The 22931-nt window shown below is 37.5% G+C and overlaps 1 protein-coding gene across 1 annotated transcript in view; it reads right to left on the bottom strand.

Annotated features, from left to right (window-relative positions):
- Positions 1–22931, bottom strand: part of bcat2 (branched chain amino-acid transaminase 2, mitochondrial) — a 221255-nt gene that overhangs the window by 134896 nt on the left and 63428 nt on the right. The window contains exons 3-4 of the mRNA XM_039773887.1: positions 8148–8348; positions 7933–8043 (exon numbers count right to left, since the gene is read on the bottom strand). Coding sequence (XP_039629821.1) covers positions 7933–8043; positions 8148–8348 — 312 coding nt within the window. The remainder of the gene's footprint in view (positions 1–7932; positions 8044–8147; positions 8349–22931) is intronic.

Below are 22931 nucleotides of genomic sequence, written 5' to 3'. Positions count from 1 at the left end.
AAACTCAGTAGTATATAGGGATTTATAGTAGTCTCTAAAGTGTGCATTATATTTTTGTGTTGATGATTTTATCTCCGTTCGTGTTAGTGATTACCGAGATTGCGTTTTGTACATCTTGCTTGTGAATTTGTTGAGCTAAAAGCTTATTAGCTTTCTCTCCATGTTCATAATAATGATGTCTGGATTTGTAAATTAGTTGTTCAGTTTCTTTAGTTGTCAAGAGGTTTAATTCTGAATGTAGAGCCTGCCTCCTCTATGTAGAGTCTCGCTTGGTAGTCTGGCATGTTCTTCATCTATTTTAGTAATTTCGCTTTTATCTCTGCTACTTTCTTCGCTTGGATTTATTTCTGTGGGAAAGATATGAGATAATCTGTCCTCTTAAGAAGGCCTTAAGAGTTTCCCAGAGTATTCCTGCAGAGATCTCAGGGGATGTATTTGTCTCTAGAAAGAATTTGATTTGTTTGGATATAAATTCAGTACAATTCTCGTCAGCTAATAGAAGCGGTTGAGGCGCATCTGCGGGTGAGTGTATGGGGCTTAGTAATTTCAGCTCCAAGATCATAGTGCATGGTCTGAAATAACAATAGCATCGTATTTACAAGATTTAATCTTAGGCAAGAAGTTATTATCTATAAAGAAGTAATCAATCCTTGAGTAGCAATGATGTACTGGTGAGTAGAAAGAATATGTTCTTGAATTTGGGTTTAAAACCTCCAGGGATCTGATAAGTTGTGATCAGTTATAAACTTTGTAATTATCTTTGCGGTGTTAGTTGTCGTTCCCCCTGTGGAGGAAGTCTTATCTAAAAGTGGATTTAGAACACAATTAAAGTCCCCAGCCATTATAAGTTTATGAGTGTTCAGATTGGGAATGGATGCAAATAAATTTTGTATAAATTCCTTATCATCAACATTAGGTGCATAAACATTTATCAAAATCATTTTACAGTTAGATAAGTCTCCCATGACCATCACATATCTCCCTTCAGGATCCAATACTACATCTGATGCTACAAATGGTACTGTTCTATGTATGAGAATTCCCACCCTCTAGTTTTCTTTGTAAAACTAGAATGTAACATTTGGCCAGTCCAGTGTTTTTGCAGCCGGAACTGATCCTTGCTTAGTAAGTGGGACTCCTGTAAAAATACTATTTTATTATTTAGACTTGTTAGGTGAGAAAGTACTTTCTTTCTCTTTAATTCGTGATTCAGGCCTTTAACATTCCAGCTTACGGTTAACTGTCCCATCATGGAGACACTGATTCTGAGTTTTTGATGTCATTTTATAGTCTTAACTGGAAGTGAAATATTTTAGGTCTTAATTTCCTATTCCCCAAGAGTTGTTGCCATGCAGCTTATTATTACGTTGATAGTTATAATTATAAAGATTGAGAGGATAGATTAGGTATAGATCAAGCCTGCTCTCTTTCTCTCCCCCCCTTAACCCCCCACCCTCCCTTTTTGCTTCATAATAATGCACATAGGGGCTAGGGTCCAGGTAAGATCTCATCTCTGTATTACAGTAATCCCTCCTCGATCGGGGGTTGCGTTCCAGAACCCCCCGCGATAGATGAAAATCTGCGAAATAGAAACCATATGTTTGTATGGTTATTTTTATATATTTTGAGACCTTATAAACTCCCCCACACTGATAACATTATTAGAGCCCTCTAGACATGAAATAACACCCTTTAGTCAAAAGTTTAAACTGTGCTCCATGACGAGACAGAGATGACAGTTCTTTCTCACAATTAAAAGAATGCAAACATGTCTTCTCTTCAAAGGAGCGCTGTCAGGAGCAGAGAATATCAGAGAGAGAGAGAGCGAAATAAAAGCAAACAATCAAAAAATCAATACGTGCTTTAAAGTATGCCGAAACACCGCGATAAAGTGGCATTTTGTAGAGGAGCATCAGTATCTTCTAAGCAAACAGCCTCTGTGCAAACTGCCCCTCTGCTCACATTCCCTCCATCAGGCGCAGAGAATGTCAGAGAGGGTGAGAGAGAGAGAAAAGCAAACAATGAAGCACCTCGCGGGAAGCATATCTTATATCATTAAGGAGTTTTAGTTAATATGTAATACATGCTCTGATTGGGTAGCTTCTAAGCCATCTGCCAATAGCGTCCCTTGTATGAAATCAACTGGGCAAACAAACTGAGGAAGCATGTACCATAAATTAAAAGACCCATTGTCCGCAGAAATCTGCGAACCACCGAAAAATCCGTGATATATATTTAGATATGCTTCCATTTAAAATCCGCAATACAGTGAAGCCGCGAAAGTCGAAGCACGATATAGTGAGGGATTACTGTAGTCGTGTATACAACTTTTACAGGGTCTGAAATGTAAGTTGGCAATGACTTTACCAAACTGAAATGGAACCGGTTTGTTCTGATCTGTCTTTATTACAATGGTCAAAGTATCAAACTGATTCTTGCTGACCGGAGCGTAGTGCGGCCTGTCGTAGGTGATTGTGGTAATCTTATTCATCTCATCCTCAATAAGTACGCATTTCAAGAGAGGGATGTAGCTGTCTCCAACTCTTTGATGAGACACAATGTCGCTGTAGACGTACAAGGTATAAAACCCCGTTCTGATATCTGCGGGGTATGGAGCTTCATTCACCAGACCTATGCTCACGTCCCCATGAGCTCCTAAAAGCATCGCCAACTGTCCCTTGACATACAAAGATTCATCGTTCACGGTGCTTACGACGTAGAATCTTCGCTCGATAGCGCTGTAGCGGAATCTCATGGTGTTTTCAGGTATTGGAGTGTTGGCTGAACCACCCTCAACGGCTTGGGGTTCTTTCGCCAAACACTTCATTCATCTTGGAGGTCACTTTCTCGAGGCTAGCGTAATACCCTGATGGAATAGTATAATATTTAACTATTCGTGGGGACACCAGAATAAAATTATTATCCGGTTTACCTAGGTTATTCCAGGTGTGCGAATACTGAATTTCGGCCAATGCAACTTCCCAGGGGCCCTGTAGTTCGGATTGGGGCGGCTAATTTGATGGTAAATTGGGCGATGGTGTTATTAGGGAAAACATCCCTGGAAGAATTGCTGGGAAGAACAACGTAAAAGCTTTTTCTCTCCATTGTGAAAAGCCTGTGAATGAAATACTATTTTTCATTCTCAGTATTTAACGTCTTGTGTGTAGCTTTCAGGGATCCAACTGTTAAACGTTTTGGGCCATCCGAGCCATTTCACCGAAATATGCTTTTTTCTACGGATATTTTTTTTGACAGAATCTTTTCAATCCTGAAGACATCCGTCCCTCGAATCTTTTGTAACTCCGTGTCGTAAAAGGAGCCTATAATATCTTCGCCGTCATAATCTTTGAGCCTGTAGACAGGCGGATCTCTCGGGACTAGTTCAGAAACGGTAAATACCTCATCTGAGAAGGTTTGTTCGTATCCTTTAGTAAAAGGATTCTGGGATTTCGACACTCTCACCGTATCACCGACTTTGAGCTTATATTTTGGGTTTTTTTGGGGTTTAGTTAGGCCATATAAAGGTTTTAAAGACTATTCACCTCAGCGGGGGCCATTTTTATACCTCGGTGATGACTCAGATTATAAGATTTCACCAAGTCCTGTAACCCCTGCAGATAGGTCCGGGTATTCCTCTGACTAACAGGCTGTGTATTTATGATAAAAGGGAAGGGTGTGGCTTAAAATAAAGGAGGGTTTTACATGGCGTCATCACTCGAAACGAGTTACGTTTCAGCCCTCATAGTCCGTTACTCGACCACAGTTTCAATTTGCAGAATTCAGTCCTTCAATACTAAAGCCGGCGGACAGCTTTCCTTGTTGTCCTCCGATAGCAGCCATGTTTCGCGTAACTTAGACTGAGCTTCAACTTCAAGAAACTCAGGCACCAAACATCTTTTAACTCTTCTCAAACGATCATTCAAATAGATTCTGCGGAACGGACGCTTCACCGGGGTATCGGGCATAGATTCCATTTTTTTATCACAGAGTCTTTAGAACCGAAGATGATCCGCTTTTTTATACAGCCCTTTCAGAAGGGGTGAACAGCAGGGTCTGGATAGAAACTTGCCTGGATTTGTCAGGACATGCCCTGGGCATGCCCGTTCAAGGAGGGGGGGCAGACATCTATCAAACCGCCCTTGACAGTTTGTTTAATTAAGCAGGTAGCTGTGGGATGAGTTCAAACAGGGGTCAGACATCCATCAAAAGGCTCTTGACAGTTTCCTGAACCAATCAGGTGCCGGGGGCGGGTTCAACGAGGGGGCAGACATCCATCAAAATGCCCTTGACAGTTTCCTGAACCAATCAGGTGCAGGGGCGGGGCTAGGTCACGTGGAGGGGCTGGACTTTCCTGTGTGACGTCATACAAGCGGGACTTCCGGTATTGCATCACACGGGCAGGACTGCCGGTATGACGTCATAGGGGGCAGGGCTAAAAGGTCATAAATCATTTTGACATAAACCCCATGCATATAACTACTAAAGCCAATCTATAAATTTGATCTCTTATGACAGTCACAACTGCATTAGTAATTGGCCATCTCATCATATCTTTATCATTTACAAACCACATTTTCAAAACAGTTGGGACACTTTCTAAAAATGCAATAAAAACTAAAATCTGTAATTAGGTAATTCACAAGAGCTTTTACTTAATAGGCAAAAGGATAAAGAAATGATTTTCAGTGTTTATACCTACAAACTTAGTTAAAATGAAAAAAGTTAGGGGAGAGGCAAAGTAAGACTGTAAAGATTATACAAGTAACATTCTGTATGGTTCCTCAATTACCAGGTTAACTGGTAACAGGTGTAGGTAACAAGATTAGGTATAAAAGGAGCATCCAACAAAAGCTCTGTCTTTGCAAGCAAAGATGGGTCGTGGCTTACCACTTTGTGATGAACTTCGTGAGAGAATCCTCTATCAATTTAAAAACATTTTTTCTCAGTGCAGGATGTGGATTCCCAGGGGTGCGGAAATCCAATGCCCGACTCGTCCAACCCAGGTAAATTGACCGTCGGACAAGCGTGTTTTTCTGGTTTGAGTTGTCCGCGGACAAGTGCAATTTTATGGAGAAAAAAGAATTATATGTGCTGTGCAGGGCACATTTTTACCACTACTTTCAAACTTTAAACATTTAGGTACGTACTTCGTGCGGAAACAGTCTACTTAGGCATGTTCTTCATGTCAGATTGGTCTTCAATATTGTTTATAAAATGTCGGCTGTTTCTTCAAAGGGGAAGCACTCTTATGGTCTTAGTATTTTACCCTACTATTTACACGCTTGGAGATGCGGTCATTTTTTGTCATGCCGATATTACGATGTAATCTGATAATTTTTCATTATAATCAATAACTTTTATATATTTTTGATAAAACGCATTGTTTCTACATAAAAATATGGTCATTTTACTTACAATGCAAATGTTTTCACCACATAACAAAGCTTGTTAGGCAGTTAATCTTTCCTGAAATTTGCGTATTCACATAGGTTGTGATATATTGAGGAGTTGAGAAATTTATTGCGTGACAACATCAATTTTGATGAGCTGTCTATAGATCGTTTTGATTAGAGAATTTTTCATATAAAACAAGTTGATTTTGTGCTGTCAGTTTATTAAAAATAAAGAAGAAAACATTCTAACAGCTTCCAGATGTTATGAAATATCTATAAAAATCTTCACTTAGATGTGATTATTTTTTTTCTTGATTAAAACTGGCACAACAGGCCCTGAAAAACCTGACAATGAGGACAAGAAAAGAAAAACAAAAGTTGAAAGGGACCGTGAGTATGATAAAAAACGAAAACGGTCTTTTCAATCGCAATGGCTCAAAAAGTTCCTGTGGGAAAATGCAGACGACACTGACTCCGTTTTTTGCCAAATTTGCCGTCAGTATCAGTACCAGGAACCATGCAGTTCAGCTCAAGCAGAAATGAACAGCATTCAGCCAATGCTGTCTGAGATGGTAAAGATTCTTGGGGGAGATGTTGCAAGACAAAAGCTGAAGAACATGGCAGAAAATGAATCAGGACAGTGTTCTGTTATGTAACTGTAATATGTGAAACAGAACTAGTGTAGCTATAATGAAGGCATTGCTTATTAGTGAGTTAAAATGAAAAGGGAATCTTTTTTATATAATGTTATAGAGCAAGGTGGCAAAATACTACTCCCTGAAATAACTTTTTTCAGTTTGAAAATGGAAGGCAGTTTTGGCATCAATAAAAAAGATCAGAAAAAATAAACTATTTTTCACTTTTGTTATTTGTGTATGGGCAAGTGAATTTAACTGGCGGACAAGTGGATTTTCTAAATTTACTTGTCCGTGGACAAGTAGAAAAAAAATTTGATTTCCAAACCCCCGAGGTCTGGTACCAGCTACAATTAATAACATTGTGAAAAGATTCAGGGAGTCAGGAGAAATGTTCATCAGTAAAAGCCAAGGCTGGAAACCACTGCTGAATGTGCATGACCTTTAAGCTGCTTGGTGGTATTGCATTAGAAACCGTCATGCTACCATGACAGACATAGCCAAACAATGCCAGACCTCACTCTGCACAAATTACAAAAGCGTGGCTTCGTAGACACATAGTCCGTGTGCTTGAATAGCTTGCCTGTCGAAGGTGACCACAGTGTGTTGAGCAGCTCAAGTCTTGTATATAGCAAGAATGAGCAGAAATTCCATTTGAAAAACTGAAACAATAAGTTTTTTCAATTGTCAAATGATTAAGAAGTGTAAATAGGGATGTTGACCCAATGGTAAACTTGCCTCTGTCCCAACTTTTTTGGTGTGTATTGCAGGCATCAATTTCTAATATTGTTTATGTTTAATAAATCAAATTAATTTTGTCAGTAAAAACACTGAAAATCTTTTCTTTGTCCTTTTGTCTGTTAAATAAAGATTTAAGAGTATTATCAAATTATAGATTTTTGTTTTTAGTGCATTTTTTGAAAGTGTCACAACTTTTTTGGAATTGTGGTTTGTACTTTTAAATATTGATCAATTCTAGCTACAATATGTCATTCTGGACAAATAATTCTGTACTGTACTAAAGTTTCAAAACATTCTGCCACTAAACATATCTCAGTGGTATTTGGGTGGTATTTCTGTACAGAATACAGTTTGTTTGAAATTTTACAGCTATTTATTAGGAAAAGCTTTATTTTACTGCATGATATAAGTATACGTAAGTTAATTTTCACATAATTCTCCATTATAGGGGAAACTTACTTTTGTGTTTTTGCTTTAAAGCCTCAAGGAAAAGTAGACAAAGGGATTACTTTTGCTTTTATATGATCAATATAAAAGCAGCTAAAAAGCAGATACTTCTGATGAGAACCATGTAATTTAGAATGAAAAATACTACAAAACAAACAACGATGATTAATTAAGCACCGTCAGGTGGCCAAATATATCATCATAAATTTTACAAAGCACATTTAGTTTACTGATGCTTTCCAAATTAAGTATCAAAACACTAGTTATTTTTTGCTACGTAAGCAAACCCCAGTCAACTTTCCAATTCATATTTAAGAATATATTAGTTATTTACCTGTAAAAACAGCATGTTTTAAAATGCTTAAAATCTAATCAAAGTTACTTATTTTTCTTCTATAACTTTATCCATTAGCTTTTACTTTAGCAGGAATAGCACAATGGATCAGGTCAAGAATCTAAGCATGGAAAATGAGGTCTACCCACACCGGATAAAGTTTTCATGCACTCCTTAGGTTTACATGGGTTTTTCTTACCAGAGTGTTTGATTATTTTTCTTACTTCCCAGAAACATGCATATTATAGTGTGAATGTGCGTGTCTTGCGATGGACTGGCGACTTATACAGAGTTTCTTTCTTACATTCAGCATAATGCTGTTTGCCTTTGTATTTAATGGTAAACACAAAATAGACAACTATTTAAATACACATTTACTTACAGGCAAGCAGCACCGCTGAGCAGAACGGAACATTCTTTGCATATTCAGCATGGGCCTGAAGAGACGTATTCTGTTGTCAACCCCACGAAAAGCCTTCATTCCTTCAAAAAGCTGGCCAATTGATAATATAGAATGAGCAAAACAAAAACAATTATATGTGCAAGAAAATACAGATTGGCAGATGTTCAATGATAGTTTCAATATTATGCACTTGCCTCCAAGGAGTAATGCAGAGCTGAACAGGCTGGATGCAGCGACAGGTTCTGGAAGGGCTTAATTTCAGGACGTGTCCATCCTTTCTCTGTGTTCCATCTCACAACCAGCATATGGTCAGAAAAATACTTCCCAAAAACCAAAGACTTAACATCTGGTTTAGGATTAGGCCTGCAACATTTCTCTACCACCAGATCAGATGCCTGTATTAAAACAAATTGAAATGAACGTACACATAAAATTAGGGAGTGCAATAATAAGATACAACATATAAAAAGACTTGCAAAATGGCGACACATAGATAATTCAGATTTGAGCCTTCTATATGTAAGAAGTGATGCTTCAACATAAAAAATGGATTTATATAAAGAATAAAGTCTTTTAAAAATATTAATTATATTTTACATTTTTCTTTATTGAAACATTCTGGCTTTTAACAATTATGCACTGAAAATTTCAACATGTAATATTACTGTAATACATGTAATATTAATATTTTAGCAGGGGTATAAGAACCAGGTACTGAACATTCTTACAAACAGCATATGTAGACTTGTATTTAAGGACTAAGTTGAACTATAATGCAAGTAGATGTTTGAGTACATAGCTGCACATGCACGGAGGCTGGATGTTTCCCTTTTTAAATTTCACAAATAAAATGCTCCTCTATCTAATCATTTTCAACGTGGCATTGCTTTATATTGTGATGTACAACTTAAACATTACTTGAGGAAAAGAGCAAGGTAAATGAACAGGAACAGCAAACTATTGCTTTAATTAAGTGTTCAGAAGCAGCAAAGGAGATTCTCTGATAACTTACCAGGAAAACTAATTAAAACCGAGTTAAAAAATACCAGTGGAGCAAACTGCAAAACACAACTAGATAAGAAACCAGTGGAGCAGAGTAAGTAGTCCAGCTTGCAATTAAGCATGAAAACAAGTGTTTCACAGCCAACCAGTCAGATTCCTTTTTTTATATACATTTTATTAATTTTATTGTAATCATTCCATACAGATAGATCAATTTTTACAAAAAAAAATAGGATGAAAACAAATTGACCACCATCTCTAAGAAAGAGAGCATGGCCAATGGAGTAAAGCTTAAAGCTTGTAAACAACCTAAATTGATTAGTTTAAAAGGGCAATAGAGATGAATGGAGAAGAAAAAGAAATGCAGAAAGAATTGCTTCCTCTGTGCTTTAAGAGCTTATTCTAAAATATCATTGATTAGATCTTGCCAGGTTTTGAAAAAATTCTGTACCGATCCTCTAACTGAGAATTAAAATTTTTCCAGTTTCAAATAGTATAAAACATTGCTTTCCCACTGACTTAAAAGAGGAGAGTTAGGATTCTTCTAGTATAGCAAAATAAGTCCACGTGCCAATAGTGTAGTGAATGCAATCACAGTTTGTTTGTCCTTCTCCACTTTAAGTCCATCTGGAAGAACACCAAAAACAGCTGTTAATGGATTAGGAGAGATTGTGACACCAAGGCTGTCTAAAAGGCACTTAAAAATTTTGGTCCAAAATGATGTTAATTTGGTGCAGGCCCAAAACATGTGACGCAGTGAAGCTGGAACTTGATTGCAGTGTTCGCAGGTTGGATCTTGACCTGGGAACATTTTGGACAGTTTTAAGCAAGACAGATAAGCTCGATATATAATTTTGAGTTGAATAATTGTATGCTTTGCGCATATGGAGCTCGAGTGAATTCTCTGCATTGCTACCTTCCACTCCTTTTGTGATATATTGATTAAGAGATCTTTTTCTCATTGTCCTCTTGGATCTTTGAAAGGGAGGGAATGTAAAATTATTTTATATATTGCACAGATGGTGTCTAAATCCTCAAAATTGAGCAATATCTTTTCCAGCATGTAGGAGGGTGCAAGATGAGGAAAATCGGGCAGGTTCTGTTTGACAAAGTTCCTAATTTGAAAATAGAGAAAGAAATGTGTAGCTGGAAAGTTAATTTTGGATTTTAACTGTTCATAGGATGAAAAGATGTCATCTATATAAATATCTTTAAGCAACTGAATCCCAAATATTTTCCAGATATTAAAAACTGCATATGTTTGCAAGGGTTGAAAGAGGTGGTTCTCTTGCAGTGGTGCCACAGATAAAAGATTATCTATCTTAAAATGCTTTCTACATTAGTTCCATATTCTGATAGAGTGAAGCACAATTGGGTTATTTGTATATTGGCGATAACTTACTTTTGTTGGGGCACAGAGCAGGGAATGTAAAGAAGTACTGCAGGATTTTACTTTTATTGCGGACCAAGCCTGTGTATGTTCATCTATTTGTGTCTGGGATTTTATAGCTTGTATGTTTGCTGCCCAGTAATAAAACTGAAAGTTAGGTAGAGCCATCCCACCTCCTGCCTTAGGTCTTTGTAGGGTCGTTCTTTGGATACGTGGATGTTTTGAGTTCCAAATAAATGAGGTTATTGTTGAATCTAATTGCTTAAAAAATGATTTATTAATGTATATTGGAATGTTTTGAAAAAAAAAGAATATTCATCTTAATACCGTTAATTCTTTCAGCTAGAGTGAGATGAAGGGTTGACCATTTATGTAAGTCTTGCTTAATTTTTTCCATACAGACTGTGAAATTTTGCTGTTAAAGAGCTTTGTGTTTACTTGTGATATTTACCCCTAGGTATTTAAACTGATCTGCAATGATAAAAGGTAGGGTGCTCAATCTAATATTATATGCTTGAGAATTCACTGGAAAGAGTACACTTTTATTCAAATTAATTCTGAGACCAGAGATCTTTTTAAATTCTGTGAGTGCTGTTAAGACTGCAGGCACAGAATTTTGTGGGTCTGATATATACAGTACCATATCATCTGCATATAGAGAAAATTCCTGTTCCAGTCCTTCTCTGATAATCCCCTTTATCTCATAAGCATTTCAACAGTGAACCGCCAGTGGTTCAATAGCGATTGCAAATAGCAGTGGTGACAAGGGGCATCCTTGTCTGGTACCACATTCTAGTTTAAAGTACATATGTTGTTAATATAAACTGAAGCTTCTGGATTGGTATACAGTAGTTTCATCCATGCACAAATGTTCAGACGAAACCCAAATTTCTCTAATGTAGTGAAAAGGTAATTCCATTTAGTCATGTCAAATGCTTTTTCTGCATCCAATGATACTAATATTTCTGGGGTGTTGACGTTACTGGTGAGTATATTACATTAAACAGGCGTCGAAGATTGGAAGATAAGTGTTGACCCTTGATAAATCCAGTTTGATCTTCTTATATTATCGAAGGTAGCACTTTCTCCATCCTTCTAGCTATGACTTTTGAGAGTATTTTAACATCATTATTCAAAAGCGAAATTGGTCTATATGATGCACATTGTAATAAGTCCTTATTTTGTTTAGGAAAGGCGGTGATTAATGCTTGTCAAAAATTTTGAGGTAGAATTTGATTGTCTCTAGCTGTAAATGTTGCTAATAAGAGGGGAGCTAGCTGAGTGGAGAGTTTCTTATAAAATTCTACAGGGTAGCCATCAGGACCTGCTGCTTTCCCGCCTTGAAGTAACTTTATGCCATCTAGTAATTCTGATAGAGCCAAAGCTTTATCCAGTTCCTCCGCACTAAAAGTATCTATTTGTGGTATCTGTAATGTATCCAGAAATGCATTAGATTGTGTGTTGTCCTCTTTAAACTCAGTAGAATATAAGGATTTATAGTAGTCTCTAAATGTGTACATTATGTTTTTATGGTCAATGATTTCATCTCTGTTCATGTTGGTGATTACTGGGATTGCATTGTGAACTTCTTGCTTATGGATTTGTTGAGCTAAAATTATTAGCTTTGTCTCCATGTTTATAGTAATGATGTCTTGATTTATAAATTAGTTATTCAGTTTCTTTAGTTGTCAAGAAGTTGAGTTCTGCATGCAGAACCTGCCTTTTCCTATGTACAGCCTCACTTGGACGCCTGGCATGTTCATCATCTATTTTAGTAATTCCGCTTCTAAACTCTGATACTTTCTTGGCTTCTAATTTATTCCTGTGGGAAAGATATGAAATAATCTGTCCTGTTAAGAAAGCCTTAAGAGTTTCCTAGAGTATTCCTGCAGACACCTCTGAGGATCTATTTGTCTCTAGGAAGAAGCTGATTTGTTTGGATATAAATTCTGTACAGTTCTCATCTGCTAATAGAAGCGGGTTAAGACACCATCTGTGAGGTAATTGTGTGGAGGATAATGACTTTAGCTCCAAGATCATAGGTGCATGGTCGGAAATAACAATAGCATTGTACTTGCAAGATTTAATTATAGGCAAGAAATTATTATCTATAAAGAAATAATCAATTATTGAGAAGCAATGATGTACTAGTGAACAGAACAAATATGTTCTTGAGTTTGGGTTTATAAACCTCGAGGGGTCTGATAAGTTGTAGTCAGTTACAAACTGTGTAATTGTCTTTGCTGTGTTAGATGTCATCCCCCAGTGACAGGAGTCCTATCTAAGAGTGGATTTAAAACACAATTAAAGTCCCCAGCCATTACAATTTTATGAGTGTTCACATTGAGAATGAATGCAAATACATTTTGCATGAATTCCTTATCATCGACATTAGGTGCTATGGTCCCCGGCCGGGACGCCCAGGAGGACCAGAGGAGGGCTTGTGCCTCCTCCAGACCGAGAGGGGGCATCCGTCCTGGTTATGTTGGGGGCCTCAGGTAAAGGGCTTGGAAGCCCAGCCCTGTGGGGACCCGTGGCCACCGCCAGGCGGCGGCCCTGATGCCGGTATATCCCGTGTGGTCCCCGGCCGGGACCAGAGGAGGGCTTGTGCCTCCTCCAGTCCGAGAGGGGGCGTCTGTCCTGGTTATACTGGAGGCCTCGGGTAGAGGGCTTGGAAGCCCAGCCCTGTAGGGACCCATGGCCACCGCCAGGCAGCGCCCCAGTGCCTGATGATCCCAGGAGCCTGGCACTTCCGCCACACCAGGGGGTGTGTCCGCGGAAGATTGCCGGGAAGCAGCTGGAGCCCATCTGGGTTCCTATAAAGGGGCCGCCTCCCTCCAGTCAGCGGTGGATGTCGGGTGGAAGAGGACAGAGCTGGAGAGAGGACGGGAGGCGGTCAAAAAGAGAGTGGCACTGGAAGAGTGAGGCCTGGACTTTGGGGAATCGGTGCAAGAGGCACTGGGGTTTGTGGTGCACGTGACTTTTGTAAATAATTAATTGTAAATAAACAGTGTGTGGGTGAAACTATGTTGTCCGTCTGCGTGTGTCCGGGCCAGCGTTCACAGTGCATAAACATTTATCAAAATCACTTTACAATTAAGTAAGTTGCTCATGACAATCACATATCTCCCTTCAGAGTAAGATACTACATCTGATGCTCAAATGAGACTGTTCAATGTATGAAAATTCCCAGTCCTCTAGTTTTCTTTGTAAAGGTAGAATGAAACATTTGGCCGGTCCAGTCTTTTTCCAGCCGGAACTGAACCTTGCTTAGTAAGTGGGTCTCCTGTAAAAATACTATTTAAGCGCTTAAACCTGTTAGGTGAGAAAATACTTTCTTTCTCTTTAATTTGTGATTCAGGTCTTTAACATTCCAGCTCACCAAGTTAACTGTCCCATCATGGAGACAATGATTCTGAATTTTTAATGTCATTTTATAATCTTAACTGGAAGTGAGACAACTTTAACCTTAAGTTCTAGTTTCCCCACAAGCTGTTGCCATGCAGCCTATTGTTACGTTGATAGTTGTAATCTAACCTGCCTTTCTTAAGTAAAATTCTAGAGAAGGTAGTCATTATGCAGTTAAATGACCACCTCAAAAAACATGCTATTCTTGATAAATTTCAGTCAGGTTTTAGAACAAATCACAGCAGATAAACTGCACTTGTTAAAGTAGTAAATGACTGGCGGGTAAAAGCAGACAGAGGCCATTTATCTGTTTTCATCCTCCTAGATGTGAGTGCCGCATTTGACACCATTGATCACAATATTCGTAGAAATTGCCTTAGTCAATGGGTGGGCCTCTCTGGCAGTGTCTTAAATTGGTTTGAATCCTACCTGGCAGAGAGAAAATTCTTTGTTAGTTGCGGTAATCACAACTCAAAGACACATAATATCCTATATGGTGTTCCACAAGGCTCCATCCTGGATCCGCTGCTCTTCTCAATTTATATGCTCCCGTTAGGTCAGATTATCTCAAGGCACAACGTGACTTACCACAACTATGCTGATGACACACAGCTGTACTTATCAATAGCACCTGATGACAATGATTCTCTCGATTCACTAACACCATGTCTTACTGTTATTTCTGAATGGATGAATAGTAATTTTCTCAAGCTAAATAAAGAGAAAACTGAAATTTAGTTATTGGCAATAATGGATTCAATGAGGTTATCAGAAATAAACTGGATGCATTATGATTAAAAGTCAAGAAAGGAAGTAAAGAACTTAGGGGTAACTGTTGACTGTAACCTGAATTTTAAATCACATATTCATCCCACCACTAGGACAGATTTTTTCACTTAAGAAACATAGCAAAAGTTAGACCTCTTATATCATTGAAAGATGCTGAGAAATTAATTCACGCTTTTGTTTTCAGTCGACTAGATTACTGTAACGCACTCCTCTCAGGACTACCCAAAAAAGACATAAATCGTTTGCAACAAGTGCAGAATGCAGCTACTAGGAAAAGAAAATCCAGTTTTGATGTCACAACACTGGTTACCTGTGTCTTTCAGAATGACCTTAAAATTCTGCTTATGGTTTATAAAGCCTTAAATAATCTCGCTCCATCTTATATATCGGAATGTCTGACACCCTATATTCCAAATCGTAACCCTAGATTTTCAAATGAGTGTCTCCTTAGAATTCCAAAAGCAAAACTTAAAAGAAGTGGTGAGGCAGCCTTCTGCTGTTATGCACCTAAAATCTGGAATAGCCTGCCAATAGGAATTCGCCAGGCTAATACAGTGGAGCACTTTAAAAAAACTGCTGAAAACACAATACTTTAACATGGCATTCTCGTAATTTCACTTTAATTTAATACTGAAACTCTGTGTATTCAATTCATTATAGTAACTATTCATGGTGGCTCTAAAATCCGTACTAACCTCTACTCTCTCTTCTGTTTCTTTTTCCAGTTTCTTTGTTCAAAGCATCATGATGTTCCTACATTGATGGACTAAAAGCCAGAAGCCTGCATGAACATCATCATCAAGTCCTTCCATGAGAACCCAAAATACAATGAGGACTGTTTCATTTATGTGAGGTAGAATTCCCTGAGGGGACTGGGCGGTCTTCTCATGGTCTGGAATCCCTGCAGATTTTATTTTTTTCTCCAGCCATCTAGAGTGTTTTTTTGTTTTTTTTTCTGTTCTCCCTGGCCATCTGACCTTACTCTTATTCTATGTTAATTAATGTTGACTTATTTTTCTTACTGTGTCTTTTATTTTTCTATTCTTGATTATGTAAAGCACTTTGAGCTACATTTTTTGTATGAAAATGTGCTATATAAATAAATGTTGTTGTTGTAATTATAAGGATTAAAAGGATAGATTAGATATAACCTGCTCTCTTTCACATCCCTCCACCTCACCATTTTGCCTCCTCACGTGAGGCTGGACCCCACTTCACAGAGTCCCGGTCCTCTGACATACCTAGAGACAGAGCACGTCCAAAACAAAACAAGCCCCCCAGCAGCGGCGTTTGAGGATTATAAGTAGAGATATCTATTGCCAGTCTAAACACTATATGCCTAAATATAATCATTAACAAACTATAAGCATAAAATATAATCTTAAAGTATTAAGATAATAAAACCCAGAGAATGGTGTTAAAACGTGGTCCAGGATAAGCATAGTAAATCCAAATGCAATAATAACAGTAACAATAAAGCAAGGGTATGATGTTAAACAGTCTCCTTTAGGACAAAAAAATAAAATTACTAATTTCTTTCACACACGTCTATAACTGTAAGTAAAACATAAACAGAAACCAGTCAGATTCCTAATCAAGAGAGGCATTTTTATTAACTTCATCGAGTACACAAACAGAAGAGAATCAACTTAGTACTAAAGGCAAGTTCTACCTACTCTATGCCTGTAAAGAAAAAACTTATTTGTATGTTGGGGGCCCTGCAGTATATATAGCTTAGGTTTTCCTGCTAACAGTACAGATAGCTTTACCTGCTAAAATATGTAGATATCTAAAGGTTAGTGACAAAATACACACTTTGGTGGACCACAGTAGGAATTTGATAGCAATTAGGTAAACCAAAAATTAATTGACTTGGCTTGTTAAGGCACTTTGGCCATTTCTGATTTGGCTTCAGTAGTCCATACTGTAGTCAATAGCACCAATCTGGTGATTCAGTAAGATGGTAACAGTGAGACAGGAGTTTCAAGAAAACAAAACCTAGTCCCTTAGTGCCTAAATTACAAATCTGAGCCCAGAAGACATACCGGCACTCAGCTGCACATCTTCTGGGACTCAGAACAAGAAATTCCTCCTGGTGGTTCCACAGTGAGTGCAGAATGTTAGAATTCCAAAATTATGTCAACCTAGGAATTAAAGTAAAATGTCTCCCAAGGACCAAGGTATTGGGCATTAAGACTAAATTGAACTTCTTGGCTAGTGGTGCACAGTACACTGGTAGAAACTAAACAGCAAAAAAAATTATCCACAATTTAATTACATCATTTCTTCCATTGCTTAGCACGTGAAGAAGCTACAGAAGCTTATTCTCACCACTCAAAGAAAACAAATTACTGTGTTACTTCACAAAAGCATTGGATTATTTTGCAATAATGATTACGTTATATTGCAAAGCTAAGTTATTTCACAATGAGTGCATTATATTGCAAAAGTATTGCATTATTTTGCAAAATAAGCCATTGTGGAAGTCTTGCATTAGTGCCTGCACATTGCTGATCAGCAGTGTGTCATGCATTCACACATCAGTCATCTGAGGGTAAAGCAGGTTCAGAACGCCAGCATCTGTAAGGCACAGGTAGTCTAACTCAAAACATTAATTAAACTAATATTGTATATTTCAAAAATAATATAGGCTGATACAGATATATAGTGTAAGTACAGAATGTCCAGAAGTTCCTTTTTCATTGATGACTTTAACTCAGTAAAAACAGGGGCTCAAGCACTAAAGTACACATAATTCATAAACCTATCAGTAAAAATATTTAAACCTTTATTTTTTTATTATTAAATTTTTAGCTGTACTTTGCTTGAACAAAATTATTTTTTCTGTGGATCGACTCCATGCTGAATAATTGGGTTAAGAATGAAGGAATGTTATCTTTACTTCAAGTGCATTCAGTTTTAATTGTTGACATAACAGATTCTATATTAAATAATTTTGTTTGTTCTGTAAAATTGACATTAAAACACTGAAAAGGTTTAGTTTGAAAACATGGTCAAGGCCAAATTTAAATTTTAAATTGCGGCCTGTGTTGGCTGGGATTGGCTCCAGCAGACCCCCGTGACCCTGTAGTTAGGATATAGTGGGATGGATAATGGATGGATGGATGGATCCTCAAAAATGGCTGGGTGGATTGATTTAATATGATTTAATATGAGTGCAAAGTCATGTGCACACCTGATAATCTGAGATACAGGTGGTGCGGTAGGTTTTCCAAGGGGCGTAGAACGCCTAGATGAAAGGTAAGTCATTAAGCCTGATAAGAGTTTATTTGACAACTTCTGTTTTTATTTGAGAGCTAAACACAAAATGTGATTGAGTTGCTGCTAGAATCTTACCTTTAGCTAACATTCACACTGCCTAAAGTAAAAATTGCTCTCCCCTTATTTCGTCTTGAAGACCCGCATGCTTTAATATATTGTAGAAGTTTATTTCACTTCTACTGTATACTCCTTTACACATGATTACTTATCAATAGCTCCTGATGACCCTGATTCTATTGATTCACTAACAGAATGTCTGACTTGTATCTCAGAATGGATGAATAGTAATTTTCTCTAGTTAAATAAAGAGAAAACTGAAATCTTAGTGATCAGCAATAATGGATACAATGAGGCTATTAGGAATAAACTGGATACATTAGGATTAAAAGTCAAGACGGAGGTAAAAAGCTTAGGGGTGATTGTTGACTGTAATCTGAATTTTAAATCACATATTAATCAGATCATTAGGACAGCATTTTTTCACTTAAGAAACATAAGTAAAGTTAGACTGCTCATATCACTGAAAGATGCTGAAAAATTAGTTCACGCGTTTGTTTTCAGTCGACTAGATTACTGCAACGCACTCCTCTCAGGACTACCCAAAAAAGACATAAATCGTTTGCAACTAGTGCAGAATGCAGCTGCTAGAATCCTAACTAGGAAAAGAAAATCCAAACACATTTCTCCAGTTTTAATGTCACTACACTGGTTACCTGTGTCATTCAAAATTGACTTTAAAATTCTGCTTATGGTTTATAAAGCCTTAAATAATCTCGCCCCATCTTATATATCGGAATGTCTGACACCTTATATTCCAAATCCTAACCTCAGATCCTCAAATGAGTGTCTCCTTAGAATTCCAAGAACAAAACTTAAAAGAAGTGGTGAGGCAGCCTTCTGCTGCTATGCACCTAAAATCTGGAATAGCCTGCCAATAGGAATTCGCCAGGCTGATACAGTAGAGCATTTTAAAACACTGCTGAAAACACATTACTTTAACATGGCTTTTCTATAACTTCATTTTAATCTTAATTTAACTTAATCCTGATACTCTATATGTTCAATTTTCTCATAATAACTATTCATGGTGGCTCTAAAATCCGTACTGACCCCTACTCTCTTTTCTGTTTCTTTTTCCGGTTTCTTTGTGGTGGTGGCGCTCCAACAATGATGGACGGATTAAAAGGCAGAAGTCTACGTGACCATCATCATCATCAAGCCCTTCCGTGAGAACCCTAAATGCAAAGAGGACTGTTTCATTTATGTTAGGTAGAATGCCCAGAGGGGACTGGGCGGTCTCATGGTCTGGAATCCCTACAGATTTTATTTTTTCTCCAGCCGTCTGGAGTTTTTTTGTTTTTTCTGTCCCCCCTGGCCATTGAACCTTACTCTTATTCGATGTTAATTAATGTTGATTTATTTTGTTTTATAATTGTGTCTTTCATTTTTCTATTCTTTAATATGTAAAGCACTTTGAGCTACTGTTTGTATGAAAATGTGCTATATAAATAAATGTTGCTGTTGTTGTTGATGAAGTAATTTTGTGCCAATTGGAAGACATGGATTCAATTGGGATTTGAACAGATACAGAGAATGTTGGAGCATAAGGGCTCATTTATACTTCACGCTCAGAACGCGTATGCGCCCGCATCATGGCTGCCACGCGTTCCCAGCGTTCATTTCACGCGTCCTCTGAGCAGGTCCTCAGAAATTAACGCGACGCGTGCGTGAGTTGCAGTACCAGCAAAAAGTCGGGGGGCGCAATGTGCTAAAAGTCGGAACGTGACGTCAGAGTCTCTGTTTACTATCTACATGTGACAGCAAGCCTCTATGGAGATCCTTCAGGGATCGATGTGCGCGCTTTGCTGTTTGATGAATGGCTCAAATACAGCGCTATACATTATGTTGCCAATGTGAAGTTGCAAAAAAAAAAAAAAAAATAGACGGCACAAAAGATGGTATGTGAGACTTTAAAAATGTATTGTGTCATTTATATATGTCTTTTTTACTTTTTAATTTTTGCAACTTAACAACAGCAACATAATGTATAGCGTTATATTTGAGCCACTGAGAAAAAAATAAAGGACACGGTGAAAACATGTACTTTGTGATTAAAGTGGAAATTTCGGCTTTAATCTCGTAGTTTACTTTATCATTAAAGCAGACGGTCGCAAACGTCATCCCAGTTTTTAATCGCTACGAGCTTCTTGGACCTGACAGCAGGTAAAGTAAAACAATAAAAATTAGATGGCACAAAAGATGGTATGTGAGACTTTTAAAATGTATCGTGTCATTACGATCGGGGAATATGCGACTCTTGAATATAAAAGCACCACAAATGCCTCTGTATGTCAGCATTTTGCTTCAGCAGCGGAAAGCAGCAATAGATCGCCAAACAGAACAAATTAAATGTATGATATTCCAACTCTCTGCACATTTAGAATCTTTAGATTTATACTTGATATCACTTTCATGATGAAATGCATTAAAATGTGTATGTTACATATAATTTTGTTTAAATAATGAATACTGTTAATAAATACACACATGGGGGAAAAATTACACACATGGGGGTGTCACGGTGGCGGAGCGATAGCACTGCTGTCTCGCAGGGAGTTATGTTGCTGGTATTCCACACTGTGCTCCGGTTTCCTTCCAAAGATATTCAGATTTGGGGATTTGTTGCCACTAAAATGACGCCAGTGTATGTGTGTGCTTGTATTCACCTTGCGATGAGCTGAGGCCTCGTCAAGGGACTGTTTCTCACTCGTGCCCAATGCTTCCTGGAATGGACACATACATCCCTGGATTAATGGATTTAATCAATAAACACCCTTTTCAGAGATATTGCGGTAAGGTGTTATCGGAATTTAATAGGCGTTCTAGGCAATTCACAACACAGAGAAGCCGAACATGTTCTCACCACGATAATATCTCACACTGCCACCTGGTGGATTTCTCCAGATTTACGTAAAGAATGCGCGCAAGTATAAACACTACAACACTTGCGTAGCAGGAGCGTCCGCTGCAGCATGCGTCGCGTGAAGTATAAATGAGCCCTAACACGCACCAGAGATTCTCACCTTGAAAGAAAGCTCTAGGAGTCGAAGAATAAGCAAACAGAGTACTGTAATTAGTTTTATTGCAATAAACAATAAGGGTGACTCAGCCCAATCAAGACAAAAGTTACATCATATATAACCATTTCTTAACACCCTGACCTCGCTAGCAGAAGCTCATTCACTGCTTTCTCTGACTCCCTATTCTAGATGTCCTCTTTCAGGCCGTCCTTGTAGCCAAAACAATTTCTCATATCTCGTCATTCAGTATCATTCCGTGCCACTCTTATTTTCTGGCCGGCTCCCAACCGGCACATGTTCCCCCTGTTCTGACTTCAGGCTGACCCCATTCATCTTTCTCCCCCTTCTCCATTCTTATTTTATGAGATATTGGTAGCTCCTCTCTGATCTCATTAAAAAAGAAATACAGCATATGCCTTAATTGCTTAGCATACCTTATTCATGTAAAAGTTCATATTAAGGTTACGTGTACTTGTGCGAATACATGACTTTTTATTTTCCATAAGAACAACTGAAATTTTACAAGAAGCAATTCAGTCTATGTGCATCTTTTGCGGTCACAAACTATGTAACTTTGAATTTGTGTGTGAATTTCCCCTTGGGATTAATAAAGTATCTATCTATCTATCTATCTATTACCCAAAACATTCAGGTTTAGTACTTTTTTAAATGTATGTCAACCTTTATATTTTTAATGCAGATTTTATTAAATAAAAAAGGAAACTGAAGTATTTTGTCTATCTTTCTAGATATGAAATGTATATCCACTATAACTGTACAGTGTTTTTGTTTCAGAAAACAGATGCATTACACATGTGAGAATGTCATAAAACAGTAAGCAGTCATGCAGAATCAAAAAGCAAAAGCTGACAAGATGGAAAAATGCATAATAAAACTGCATTTCTGTCAAGAGTTTAAAACGGTTAAATATGTTAACTATCAACACTGATTATATTCACAGACCTACTGTGTTGTTTCATATACATTTAAAACATATCATAATTCCGTCATTCATCAGGTTTTGCTACTGTCTGCCCTTTTATGTACCATGATCATTGCCAAGCAGACACACTGTTGAATTCATAGTTGTCACATAAAACTTGTTTTCTAAATATCCTGTTTTTGATTTTTATAATTATGATATATAATACTTTAATTACATAAATAAAATGCACCCTTGGCAATGACAAACCCTTAAATTTAATCAAAAGAATAAAAATAATTACTGATTTTATATAAAAATTAATTATACATAACTTTTTGTTTGATCTGTCTCAATTTAATAACGACATCACAAAACCTAATGTATGACCAGCGTCTTGGCTTTTTTAAAGGCAAAAGCCTACATGAATTATTCTAAAATTACAAAAAGAAAAGGTATTGGAAATTAATTCACATAGTTATGGTCAGAATAGGATTACATAGGGAACGTGCTGCTCATTAAACTACTGAATAGTGAAACAACAAACTAGTACAGTGTATTTTAGTCACCACTTTGACTTTCAAAAAAGGGTGCTGCAGTGGTAGCAAAAAGGAGATCTGGATTCATATCTCAGGTGCTAAATGTGTGCATTTTGCAATTTCTCCTTGTGTGTATTTGGGTCTCCTCCCTAACAGTCAAAAGACATACTGATTGGATGTACTGGTGTTGTTAAATTAGCCCCAGTGGATGTGTGTGGTAATGTGTGTGGTATACGCTCTAGCTTTCACAACTCTGCCCTGACAAAATGGGTTTCAAAAATAGATGGACTTTCAAACATCTTTTGAAGAGTACACATATGAGAGGCTAATCATCAAATTGCAAAAGACAGAGATTTAGGGAATGGTACACATACTTGTGCACACCTTTTTAAATTTGGAAAGGAACTTGGTTTTTTAAAGTATGTGAGGACAAGAATCCCACAGAGACAATGTTAAGCCTGTTTTTTTTAATTTATTTTTTAAATTGTTAAAAATGTAGTTGTTACCTAAATTTCAGTTGGTAATGACTATAAAGTGGATAAATATTCAGGTAAGAAAAATAACAA

Source organism: Polypterus senegalus, chromosome 13 (assembly GCF_016835505.1).
Source record: "Polypterus senegalus isolate Bchr_013 chromosome 13, ASM1683550v1, whole genome shotgun sequence".
Taxonomy (NCBI): Eukaryota; Metazoa; Chordata; class Cladistia; order Polypteriformes; family Polypteridae; genus Polypterus; species Polypterus senegalus.
Note: the sequence above shows the minus strand (reverse complement) of the source record. Positions and strands in the feature narration are given on the sequence as shown.